Genomic DNA, 13,625 nt, shown 5'->3' with positions numbered 1-13,625 from the left:
GTGTCACCCATGCAGCACAGGACTAACAGGGGATATTGAATGTATAGAGAGAAGGAGAGTTTGTTTGTCCTATGGAAAAGTGTCACAAAATGCTGAGAAATGTGCACCAGCAGACACTTGAAGATAGATGTTATCTATCCCACAATAGCCTACTCATTAAGTTTCAAGAAGCAATATTAAGTCAGGAATCTTGGGATATCTGTACATGTACATTTGTTGCAGTTTCTAATTCCTATTGCTCAGTAAGTTTTCATGTGTAAGGCGAGAACCAAGATGATTCAGATACATCTAAAAGCTGTAAACACCTGTAGTCTTTAAAATGTTGAACTTAAGTGGAATACCTGTTTAACACTGATTTTTAGTCATGACTTGTTTTTTAATTGTTTCCTTTCTGGTAGTTGTCTGGATCATACCTCATTTAAACTGTAGGGCATTTGACTCTTACCATGGTGCCATTTTACCCTCCTTTGAAGTTATTCCAATCAGTTACCTTGATAGGAAGACAGGAGCTGAAACTTATGTGATCATCCCACATTTAAAGAAGAATAATTGATACCCTGAATTTCTTAAATATATAAACACAAACAAAAAACAGTTTGATGTACTAGCCAAATGGTACTGCAAGCAGTAGACTCATTGCAAAAAAATAAATATATAAATCCAAAGCTGTGTGGTCTGTTATAAAAAGTGAAGTTGGCACTGAAATGGAGAGTAAATGCTCCTCTAAACCAATGATAAATCGTAGAACTGTTACAGATCCCAACACCAATGTGAATCCAACAATGAGTTCTACATAAATTTGTGGGCGCTGATGACTGCACAGCTGAGCGCCCCACAAACCAACCATCATCATTCTACATAAATTGTAAAAAAATTGGTGACTGCTCACCAAGAGATACCAATCCTAGTATGGTAGAGAGAAACTTCTCAGATTTTGTTTTGCAATTTTTAAGCTCTAATGTCATGAAAATTGTATAGTCTCTAAATAGTTTAAACTCAGTGGATTGGGCTGAGATTCCAACTAGAATAATAAATACAGTTTGTCATAATACTGCCAATCAACTCTCCCTCATAATCAACTTATCGTTTTATGAGGGATGTTTTCCAGACTGATTAAAATATGCGAAGGTCGACCAATTCATAAAAAGGGCAGACAGAATAAAATGGAGAACTGAAGACCTATCTTGTTGTTACCAATTTACTCAAAAACATTTGAAAGAGCTGCAATAGAAAATTATAATTCATTCCACAGCATTATTTTATATGATCAGTTTGGTTTCGGGAAAGGCTACAGTACAATCCACTTGGTATTAATTGGTCACAAAGGTCAGCAGATGTCTTGATGATAGAATGTGTATATTTGGTATCTTGTGTAATGTCACCAAAGCTTTCGATACTATAAATCTGGACATACTTTTCTGCAAACTGACAACTATGGTTTTCAGGAAAATATCTCAGTTGGGTGCCATCATGTTTAGTGAACAGAAAACAAATAATACATGTTCATAATAGTGGTAAGAAATTTCTTTCCACAAAGTTCAATACTAGGACCACTACTATTTTTGTATTCTATCAGTGATATCCCATGCCAGGTTCAATCTGATATCATCCTCTCTGCAGATGACTCAACAGCAATAGCCTGCTGTAAGACCTGTGAATAGTCAATCCCCCATTTTGAACTGACATTTGGGTGAAAAATAATAATTAAATTAAAATTTATAAAAGCAAAAATTGTTCATTTCACCAGAAAATAATCTGCACAATGTGTAAGTGGCTATATGGACAAAAAAACTGGGCACTGCAGACTTTGTCAGATTCCTCTGTGTACTAGTAAATGAAAACATATTGTGGAGTAATCATACGGACAGCATACTGAATCGACTGAACAGTCTTGTTTACTTCATGAAAGTCTTATATAATTTCACTGAGTTAGCTGTAAGAAACTGTGTGTTATTCATATTTTGTTTCAGTCATTAGATACAGTGTAATTTTCTGGGGCTCTGAGAAAACTTACCTACTCAGAACTTTTAAACTGCAGGAAAGGTCATCCAAGCCGTGGGGGGAGTAAAAATGAAACAAAACTGCAAACCTGTATTTGAAAAGCTAAGTGCAAAGCTGTTGTAAGGATGTATGTATGTGACACTCATTTTCACAAAGAGAAACGCTCAACTTTTTGAGGGCAACTGCTTCTTTCATGAGTATGAAACTAGACATAGAGCAAGTTGCATGGTACCTGGCCACAAACTAAAACTGTATGAAAAAACTTTACATTATATGGGCATGGAATTCATAAATAAAATCTGAAAGGGGAAGTGTGATCCAAATCTAAACACTGAAGGAGACCTGAAAAAATGTCTGATAAATAAACGCTGCTGTAGTGTAGATTTCTTGAATGATAATCATGTAAAATACTATCTATCTAAAGTAACACCACGTTTATTATAACTGTAGATTTTTTTTTTTTAATGATAGCCATGTATAATAATAATAACTGTCTGAAGTAAGACCATATGCATTATTACTTTAGATTAATTTTATTACTTTGTGTATGATGTTATAATTAATGTCAACTTTATCACAATCTTTGATTGTATGAGGAATGTTATATGATAATAAAGATTTGATTTGAAGAAGAAGTAAAAGTATTAAATTGTGTTTTTCTGGAACAGAATTAACAATTCAATGTATGGCATCATTCTCAATTTTGTTTAATGTACATTTTCCTTTATACTTTTACATCCTCTCCAAGAAGATTCAGAAACATTCAGAATTAACCATTGTGTGTACTTTGCCTTTTCACCTTGTGATATATTTTCCCACCGATTCTGTTGTATCTCTTTAACATCCTTACTCATTTATGAATGAAATCATACATGACACTGGTGTAATATTCCACAGTATTTATTATTTATTTTACAAACTGGTTTTTGGCTTTTATGCCATCGTCACATACAAAGTACTCCTGATTCATTTGACCTATCTTGCGTACGTGACTACATCATTTCAGGATGAAAGAATTGATGCCTCTGAAAAACATTTACTTTTTATTCCAGTGTATGTGCTCACTGCTTCAGTTTTACATAATATTCTAAGTGTAAATCAGCTGACTGTTCATTTTGTTAATCATGGTTCTCTTGATGTCTGATTATGCCTTAAAAATATATAACCACCTTACTGCCTTACCAGATTTATAGTATTTGCTTCGCTCATCGCTTGTGGCTGAGACTTGAAATGCAAGAGGATTTCATTCAAAAATACACATAAAAGAATTTTTTTTGTCAGCCTCAGACTGCACTTCATTGAGGTCACAATAGAGAAACACTCATGTCACAAGGCTCAGTCCATGGATCAGCTATGAAATAATAGTTCTTATTGTTCACTTACCATTTGGAAACCAAGCTGTAGCTAGAGTTGTTAGTAGCAAGTTCACTAAGAATCCCTTTAGTGTCCAGAGACTAACTCTATGTATAGTAGCAGTTGTCACGGGTAATAATCCATCTGGGAAGTACTAGGGATGAGTAACTCACTAGAAGCCTCCAACCGCAACTTACTGCTGTGTAGACAAGCGCATGTGCCAACATTGAACCGCACTGCCCTGGATGTGTCAGCATCTTGGAGATTCTGTTCAATAGTACTGCCAGACACTAAATCCACCCCCCTCCCCCCAGTCTCTCTTAGCATTTACTCTAAAAATGGCCCCAGCAACATGTCTGGAGCATGAAGGAGAAATTCTCTGGCTGTGAGGAACTGTCCTCATCCATGAAGTCTGGTGATGTTAGGGTGACTGTGTGCCAAATTTCATTGGCCACCATTTTCCTGTGTAGACTAAACCTTGATACTGGTATGTGATGAGGTAAGTTTATGGACCAGGAAAGCCAAGTGCCTCTGCTGATGGCCCAGGTCAGGCCACGGGCCGCATTCTGGCTGTCGTTGGCTGATTTCAGCTGAGAAGGAACTGGTAGTGGGTGTGGCAATTGTGTGAGACAAAACTGCAGCTGCAATTGATATCGATGGGTGCCATCGGTCTAGGGCATCATCATCTTAAATGTGTGTATGCGTTCTCAAGTGACTGACTGGAAAGAACTGATCTCAGTTGTTTTTCTTTCCAGATATAGGAGATGTGGCAGTGTCATATGTTGTTGTCTGTTTATACTCTGTTCATTATAGCCTGACGTAAATAAACACAAACACCATGATTGGTCAGAAGTTGTAGCCCATGTACACTGGTGTTGTTGCGCTCACAGAAGTAGATCCCACTTATGTATTAAATATCTTATTACTAAGTTACGTTAAATGAAACTTTAAGATATTCTAACGTATTAACAGCCATCAATGTTTTTCTTAATAATGCTTCAGCTGTGTAGTTTTTATTTCAAAAACTGTGTACAGTCACTGTCTCCATACTGTCGTGCTCTGATTGTCGTGCTGTTAATAAGCAGTAAGAAAATGGCTGAGGTTGCTTCCTGCTCCGTAGTGAAACATGAGTGAGGAACACAGTTAAAAGGTGCTGAGAAATAGGCTGTTCTTAATGTATTTCATAAATTTACAGAAAAAATCAGCTTTGAAGTTTTCCAAGGGACTGTATTTGATACAGTTAAGTTACAAACATGCTGTGGATGTATAATGGAATTGGTAGTGCAGTAGATTGATAATCTGGTGCAGTTCATGGACACTGGTTCAAGTCTCGCCTTGATCATCATTTTTTTCCATTCAATTTGAAATACCTACATCTTGTACCTGTAAAATTTTTCATCATTTTTTTATGAGTAAGGCATTTCTTCTTGTTTCTAATTACATGTTTCACACAAAATAAATGATTAATTATCAGTATTTTATGAAAGAGTGTTAATAAAGATCACTTAAATCAAGAAAATATAACAATTTACTTTTTAGGACAAAAATAAAAACCAAATATTCTTTATTTTGATTGTGTCCATTGTTTTATACCACAGGTGGTCTCACACGAACCAGAGTGATGAGTTTCGTAGAAACATGAAAACACTCATTTTCACAACATCGAGCACACTGTACAAATGCTGCATTTTTACATTTTCCACTGTACCAATACCATAATAACCCAACAGAAATAATCTGAAGCCAATTTAAGGGATTTGTCACAAGAAATAACAAGACTGTTAAGCTGTCAGACATACTGGAACTAACGCAAGCAGCTTTTTCACATGTCACTGCAGAACGCTGGTGGGATGTAGAATGGCACGTCATAAAAGAAGAGGACAACATGTTGCGCCTGAGCGGTTCATGGATTCTGTTGTTGATCAACTTGTTATCAATGTAGCAGATGACAGTTCCAGAACTGAAATGTATTTCTCGAATTCAGATAAGGAAGGCGGTAAGAGATTATGGGATGACTGACTGAAATTAATACCTTCAGTGGCTTCAGTATTCAGCAATATGGTGAAATCCCTGCAGTATGCTTGTGAATCATACAAAGCTCATTCAGAAAAATTACCCTCTCTTTAAGGTAGGAATTTTTATAACTCTTATTTGCAATTATGAGTAGAATACTGCATTAGGTGAGAACAAGAGCATTTTATGCTTTCTGTCTGGTCACCTAAGAAACAGGCAGTATTTCTGAAGTTTTGCCGAATGTTATTTCATTCTCTTTAAAAATTAAATGACATTCAAAGCTATATTGTTTTTCTGCTTGTCCTTTTTTACATCTGAACTACAACTGCTCACATCATTGCAGGCTAGTTGGACCAGCTGGCTGGCCAGGGCTGTCCATGTTAAATGCTCCGGTAAAGCTGTTGTCCCACATTATTGCTCAGTCTCTGTACATGTGTACAGCATAAAACGTAACCTTATGATTGTACTTGACTGTACTGGTTTCCACTCCATATGCAACAAAATCCAATGAGATTCAAGCAAACACAGAAGAATATATGGTATAATGTTTCATCAGGTTTATTCTTATGATGAACGCAGTATAGCATCATGACTGGACTCTCTCCATTGACTGCGATTGTTTAGCAAGTGCTGTTTGAAAGTTCAGACTATCCTCTCCATTTCTACATTGCTTTGAGGATAGAATGGCACTGGTTTTATGTGTTGTACATTGTTCCAGTTGTAGAAATGCTGCAAACGCTTTGATGTGACTTGCAGTTACTGGCCGAAATTATTGTTTGAGTGAGACTCTAAATTGACAGAATTTTGGTTATTGTCCTGACTCTTACCACCATCATAGCCGCCACCACCACCACCACCACCACCACCACCACCACCACCACCACTACACTAACCACATGGAAAGAATGATTCAGCAAAGTTGATTTGTATGCAGTCATACATCTGTATATATCTGTGTGTGTGTGCGCATGCACATCCACACATGTTGTTGGGTGTTGATTATGAAAAATAAGTTGCCTAAGAGACCTGTCCTGTTCATTACATTCAGTGCAATTTTTTCTAGCTTTTCAATGTACCTGGCAACACCTGGCCAGTAAACATTATGAGGCCAAAACTCGGTCATTGTGAGTGGATTGGGCAACATTCTTTGATGTCACTGGAAAGTCTTCCACTGTTTCCTATGGCTCTGTATGGAATTAAAAACATAATCATCATGTTTATGATAGGTTGGGTCCAGCCTCATACGTAAGTCAGATGGTGTGTTGTCATTTGTGGCTTTTAGTGCTAGGAACTTGCAAAAAATGCCCACTCCTGCAGCCTTTGAGATGCTTTTCAGAAATGTTGTGTCTTTGACCAAATAGTCTTGAAGTAGCTTGTGATCTGCAGTGAAGTGAAACTTTGTGAGGTATAGGTAAATATGAAAACTTTTTATGGCATATACCATGCCTAACACATCTTTTTCACTCTAAGAATGATTCTTTTGAACTGCTGTTCATGTTTCAGAACCAAAAGGCATGGATTGTTCAGTGGGCTAGCACAGCACCTAACTTATACTGAGATAAATAAGCAGTGCTACCGTCGTTTTCACAGGAGTGTATGTTGCCAGGCAAAGGTGCTGAGTGTTACTTGTGCTTCAGCGTATAGAGTACATGCCCAAATACGCCAGGCCATGAGAGGGACACCCTAGTGGCATGACTTATTGAAATTTCTGTTGTATCAAGAATGAATTTTGCATAATAGTTAAATTTCCCTAAGAATGTCTGAAAGTGTGGGAGATTCTTTGGACGAGACAATGGCTATATGCTTTTCTGTGTGTCTTGTGCGTGTAGCACCAAGTAGAGTACTTAGAAAATGTATTTCTCTTTCAGTACATTTAAATTTGTAAAGTTTACAGTTTAAGCCTTCTTGCAGGTGACTAGGTAATGTTTTCTAATGTTATACACCCTGGCCTGTTACAGTAATGTTGTCAAAGTAGTTACCATGACACTAAAATGGCTACTGTGAATTGCTACAATTACCTTTGAAAGATTTCTGATGAGCTTGCGCACCACTTACAAGGCATAGATACTTGTACAAGCCATAAGCTGTGTTGACAACCATTGTGTTTAATTACTCTCTGGCTAGTGGTAGCCATAAATAAGCATCAGCCAAATTTATCTTTCAAAATTGTTGCTGTTGCTAATTTTGAATTCTTATGGTCTTCATGAATCTATTATGGACCGAACTCTCACCATGATCTAGCTCTTTTTTCATAGATTAACTGCAATAAATGTTAACATAACTTATGGAATTTGGTTGCTGGTGTAGGCTTCATGGTGATAAGGACATTGCAATTCTTAGCACCCATTATAATGCGTGTAAACAATGATTCAAACTTTTTGCACAATTCTCAAGAGTCTATTAAAAGAATAATTTGTTTAATCAGATTTACAGTCTTGGATAGTGAATACTAAACACTGTAAAAGTATATTTGCCACTTCAATTTGTGCCACCACTAAAACAGTGATTTCACTAACTACTTGCTCGTATTTTGCTTCTACTTTAATCAGCTGCTTCATCGAAATACTTTGCTTGCTGTAGGGCATTAAATGATAGTTCATATGTGATGATAATGGAGAGTCAATACTGCTGCATGTTAATCACAGTAACTGCAGCATCAGTGTTGGCTCAAAAGGATATTGGATGCTGATTTATTGTGAGCTGTACCAAAAATGTATAAGGTCTGTCTGAAATTTGTTCTGTTGATGGATTGAGTAATTTTAACATGTCAAGTCAAAATTCCTAGCTGCTACAGTTTCTAGTATCACATCATGGATTGGTGAGATCATGTGACATTTGACACTGATGACATGTGGATGAATACTTGCAGCCTAATCCACAGCGCTCTATCCCTTATGGGATTAATCCAGTCTTTTACATGTCTGGTGAAAATCCAACCTAGGGGTCTCAGATAAGAATCTAATCACTGGGGCTAGAACATACTGCCAACTATTCACAGGATATTTCAGACTAGGAATGGACAAACATCTCTTGATGGAAAGATAAGTGCCATAACAACTCTTCTGACTCAACTTACCTGCAGATTATTGTCATTTACCAAGGCAGTAATTTTAAGTTACTCATAGATAGCCATATTATCAATCTCAAACTATATAATGACTCCAGGCAATGATGACACGCTTCAGGACAGGAAATGTGTCAGAGTTAGATGAATAACATTATGAGAAGGAAAGTTGCTGCTCACCATATAGCGCAGATGTGTGGTTTCAATTGCCTGAGACTGCAGTCATATGTGTGAGTTGCATTTGTGTGAGTGTGTGTGTTTGTGTGTGTGTGTGTGTGTGTGTGTATTGTTGACGAAGGCCAATGGCCGAAAGTTTTAATTGTGGAAGTCTTTTTGTTGTGCTACCTGTGACTTAGCATCTCCGCTATATGGTGAATAGCAACTTTCCTTCTTATGATATTGTTACTATTCAAGAGTATCAACCTCCAATTGGTACTATTGCGTTGTGAAATTGTAGGAAATGAACTGGCAGATTTAACCCCAAATCTCTCTCTGTAAAGTGAGTAGAAATCTAGACATCAGAGCATCAGTCATCATGCAATAATGAGTGAGAGAATCATTTCTAGCTGATCTGGAGATAGAAATGAAAAATAGACCTTGTAAAGATGCACTGTGGGAATGGAAATTTGTCTCACTCAAGTTTCTTGAGAAAAATAAGCAAATTAATGAGAATCTAATAAAGCACCTCAAGAAATGATGGACTGTGCTGCTCTCTCTCAACTATGTCTGCAAACAAATTATTGTTAATGTAAGAACTATACCCTAGAAGTGCAGATATTGGATTAAGTCTAAAGCTTCAGCTAGTTTGCTATTGATTGACTGTAGCTTCCCTGGTCAAAACATAGTAGTTAGGCAAACAGAATGAACAGTCCACTCGCTGCAGTTGCTCGTATTGATATGTGGCTTTAAACAGACACATTTTTAGTTGATCTGCCAGAATGTCTAAGGTAATATGGAAATAACAGTTTATTTACAAGAAAAAATTACATAGAACTAAACACAATTTTGATGGTATTCAGAAACAAATACTCTTCATTGTTTTCCAATGAATTATACCGTATATGCTTGTCAGTTGAATTAGTCTATGATTTATCTTTTCTCTAAAATTTTAATTTGAAATCATAAAAAGTTAAGATAAAAAAGAAGCAGCAATAAACAGAACAGTTTTTATCATGTAGTCTGTAAGAAATAACATTAGATCATATAGATAACTCTTAATGAAAGCAGTAAATCTACATCTTTTTAACTTACACTTAGCACAGCAGGAGCTCCAGACCATAACTTCAACCATAAAGCACAAAAATAAGTTAGTGTATCATTGCAGCTACATAAGAAGTTGGACAGGAATCGGGGACACATCTCACTAGTAATGAAGAGAGGGGAAAAGAAAGGTGCATACCTGACTGAGAAATGAAAGAGAAAGAAGTATGACAAGGAGAAGATGGGAGCATTTACTTTACTAGTTGATAGTTGGAAACTGGCCACATAAGTTAATTTTTGGGAAAGAGTAATGAGATTGACAGGAGGAAATACTTTAGCTTTTTCTTAAGTGTGACAGAACAATGAATTGTGCACGGAGTGCAAGGTAGCTTGTTCCAGAGGCAGACAGTAGATGAATGAAACCTTGTGTTACAATACTGATGAAATGATATATACTTAATCTCTGATATGACCTACTGGGGTGCATACACACTTAGTAGTTGATGGTGTAGATGTGGCTTATGGTAGTCAAATAACTTATCTGTCCCAACCATATTCCAACCATACTAACTGTGCTTATTAAGCACTAATATGGTCAAATATATGCATGTTGCAAATGTAATATACACAAACATTCATAGTTAGTACTAGCTGTGTAGAGTTTTCACAAGTTTATGTCCCACCCCATTTCGAAATATGTTCTGGATCTTTTGGAGGGCATAGAGGTGAGCGGAAATCTTTCTGAATGTGGTGATGGTATTTTCTACCCAGTTGGGCTGCTCATTCAGAGTTATCCAAACTTCTTCACTGTTTTCTGTTATGGTATCTGGATCCATTGAGGAAAATAGGAGGTAGTTGTTTGCTAAATTCAGAGCTAATTAATTTGTGAAGGGATACTGAAATTATTTGGCACTCCTTTGCTTTTAATTTTAAGTCTTGTGTTTTGCATCCATCTGACCACTGAATACAAACTGTCATTCACCCAGATCAGACCATCGGCCTGCTAGTGCTTGGTCAAGTAGCTCCTCAATTGGCAGCATGAGGCTGAGAGCACTCTGTTCCAGTCCTCTCACCGAGAAAAATCCTTGGCAGTATCGAGAATCGATTCTGGGTCCTCTGCATGGCAGCTGTGCACACTGACCACTCAGCTATGGAGGCAAACGTCTGATGAGGTCTATTAATGTCAATATTGTGGGCTTGTCGTTGTCCATGACATGTTTCAATTCGTCAGTTATCTTGATATTTGTCACGTGAGTTGGATTTGTGCAAGTAAGCAGTCAGCTGATTGATAGCTTTCTTATCTTCATATAGACCAGTGGTACTAAGACCTCTGCTATGATTTCTTTATTGTTGTTCTTGTACAAACACTCCAAAACAGCTGAAGGCACTCCTGTCTTTTGATTTACACATGTAGAAAATTTGAGGACCATCTTAGAATGATGCACAAAAAGCAATCATATTGCAAATAAAAATGAGTATGATGATGATACTTCCAGAAGTCTGGGGAAGAATGTCAGCAGTGTAGAAGTTGAAACTGATATAATCAATTAATAAATGTTCTCAAAAGAGAACTTGCACAGAAGAGAGAAGGCACGTGTTTGTGACGACACTTAGTATGAAACATTATACCCTAAGTTGTGCTTTTTATCTTCTTTTTGTGCCTTTTTTTATAAACAAGTCACAATTTTGGAATTCAGCATTCTCTCTCTGTTGTTACTGTCACAATAATTCATCCCCAGACAACCATCAATGTCAATTTGCCTTAGTGCCACAACACTTTTTTTCTTCTTCTTCTTTTTAAGTTTAATGCTTAAAGTTTTATTTTACTCAACACAATATTCCATTTTCAAATGTAAAACAAATACTACAGACTCTACAGTCTGTGGTACATGTCTTTGTTCACACCACAATTTGTGTCCTAAACAAGTTCCAAAACTGAAATATCTGTCTGTCCAAATACGTATTATTGTCAGAGCAGAAGCAGGCAAGTAGGCGAGTAATATATAAGATTATAACAAATAAAATAAGTCTAATTCATGCCATACTTATGGTGACATAATCAAAATGTTGCAGCCTAATGTACATAAAAGAAAACTCTCACTCCCAGAAGGTGAAATATGTGTTGTCATTATTAATCATATCTGCACTAGTAGCCGACAAAAAACAAGAGCTACTTGTTGATGCCTCACTGCCTTGAAATATTTCATAGTACTACAAATGTTGTATTTTGCATTTCAAAACTATTATACTGATAACAAATACCAAATTGCACTTTAATATCTGGGACACCTGTGGAATATTCTCAGGTCCATGATTTCCCCTTTCTTCCCATCAGTATGCACCACACATACTAAAATTAGTACAACTCTCTTTTGCTGATTCCAAACAAATGAGAAAGCTCAGATGAAATGAATGAATTTTCCGTGTGTTGTTTGAAACTGCAGGCTTACCATATTGCAAATATGCTAATTGCTGTGTACAAAAACCCATGCCTCCATTTATGACTCAGCCTACTGATCCATTCTACAAGAATTTGAGCCAGTTGTTATCAGACACTCAAATTTCTAAGGATTTTGATGTCAGAAATGTGCTTATATTCCCAAGAATCTCATGGAGCATACTATATGAGAAATACTTTGAGAAGTTTTGAGTATCTTGATACATGTGCTCTTATTTATCATCCCTTGGGCCTTACAGTTTGCAATCGTAGAATGGCCCAAAAGAAAAACTGTTATGTGATTTCCAAGCACAGCCTTCTTCACTGGCTGTGGATCCTCTTCAGTACAAACTGCTTGTTCTGCAACAGCCCAGATGCCACTGATGCCAGACAAATAATAATTTTCCCATTACTGTCAGCTTGTAGTTTCTTGGCTGATATGTAAAGAAGTAACACTTTGTTGTTTTTTATATGGTTTTAAGTGTCAGTTTTCTTCTGACTTATTGTTGCATGCTCATAATGTGAAGCAGGATGACGTATATCATAGCCATTGCATGAAGTGAACTAAAAATGTATTTTGTGTAATTATCTTTATTCTAAATTGACATATTAGCCAACCAAAGCTTTCAGCAATGTTTCTCCTAGCAGGTGAATTTAATAAGTCATGTGATTCTCAAATTTTTACATTTTTTTTCCATAGGTCAGTTTCAAACCAGGTCAATTAGATGCTGAATTTTCAAAACGGTATCCAAATGCATATCCACAGTATGGCCCTCAACTGTTTATCCTGCCACCTGTTGAGAAGTTTGTTTCAACTGTGTATGGAACTGAATGTCCTTATTTACCACCAGGAGGATGGTACCCTTTTTCTGAGCCACTAGGTACAGGACTCAGCAAGTTCTTCCAGATTGATTATCAAAGGTATCATTTAACATAATTTTGTTCCTTATTGCTGTCTGATGAAATATTGTTATCTGAAGCAACATAACAAACATATCCTCTTGAATTTGCTTGAAAGAGTCCTGTGAGTTCAAGATCAATGACAAATATTCAAATGACATACTGCTTCTTGGTTTTTGTCCCAGGATTTGCAGCTGATTTTTTCTTAAAATCATTAAACAAATATCAGCCAAAGACCCTGAGACAAAAACCCGTAGGTAATACATCAGCAAGTAGCCTTAACGAATTTGGAATATTCAAATTTTTGTAAGTTTTTATTTTGATTTCTGTTCTTTCAGTTTCAGTTATAGTGTTGCAAAGACAATTATTACTTCTATTTCATCATTAGCATTATCAGATTCTGGTGTCTGCTTGTACTACAATCTGATCTCTTGTAACTCATACACTATTTAGAAGTCATAACCGAGACACAATCAGTAATAAAAAAGAGAAAAAAAGAAACAAATTTTTGTTTGTAAATCACTTGTGTTGATATTATTTTCCCATCTTGTTAGCTAAAACTACCATAGTATAAAATACTTTCATAAGATTTTTTTGTGAGTTACCTGGCAGTGAAATTCAGTATGTGGTTATCATCTTAATAACCTTTATTAGCTC

General features: G+C 36.4%; 1 protein-coding gene across 1 annotated transcript in view; it reads left to right on the top strand.

Annotated features, from left to right (window-relative positions):
• Positions 1-13,625, top strand: part of LOC126485143 (gamma-tubulin complex component 6) — a 256,718-nt gene that overhangs the window by 66,612 nt on the left and 176,481 nt on the right. The window contains exon 4 of the mRNA XM_050108806.1: positions 12,769-12,989. Coding sequence (XP_049964763.1) covers positions 12,769-12,989 — 221 coding nt within the window. The remainder of the gene's footprint in view (positions 1-12,768; positions 12,990-13,625) is intronic.

The sequence above is a fragment of the Schistocerca serialis genome, chromosome 6 (assembly GCF_023864345.2).
Source record: "Schistocerca serialis cubense isolate TAMUIC-IGC-003099 chromosome 6, iqSchSeri2.2, whole genome shotgun sequence".
NCBI lineage: Eukaryota > Metazoa > Arthropoda > Insecta > Orthoptera > Acrididae > Schistocerca > Schistocerca serialis.
This window is presented reverse-complemented; position numbering and strand designations above follow the sequence as displayed.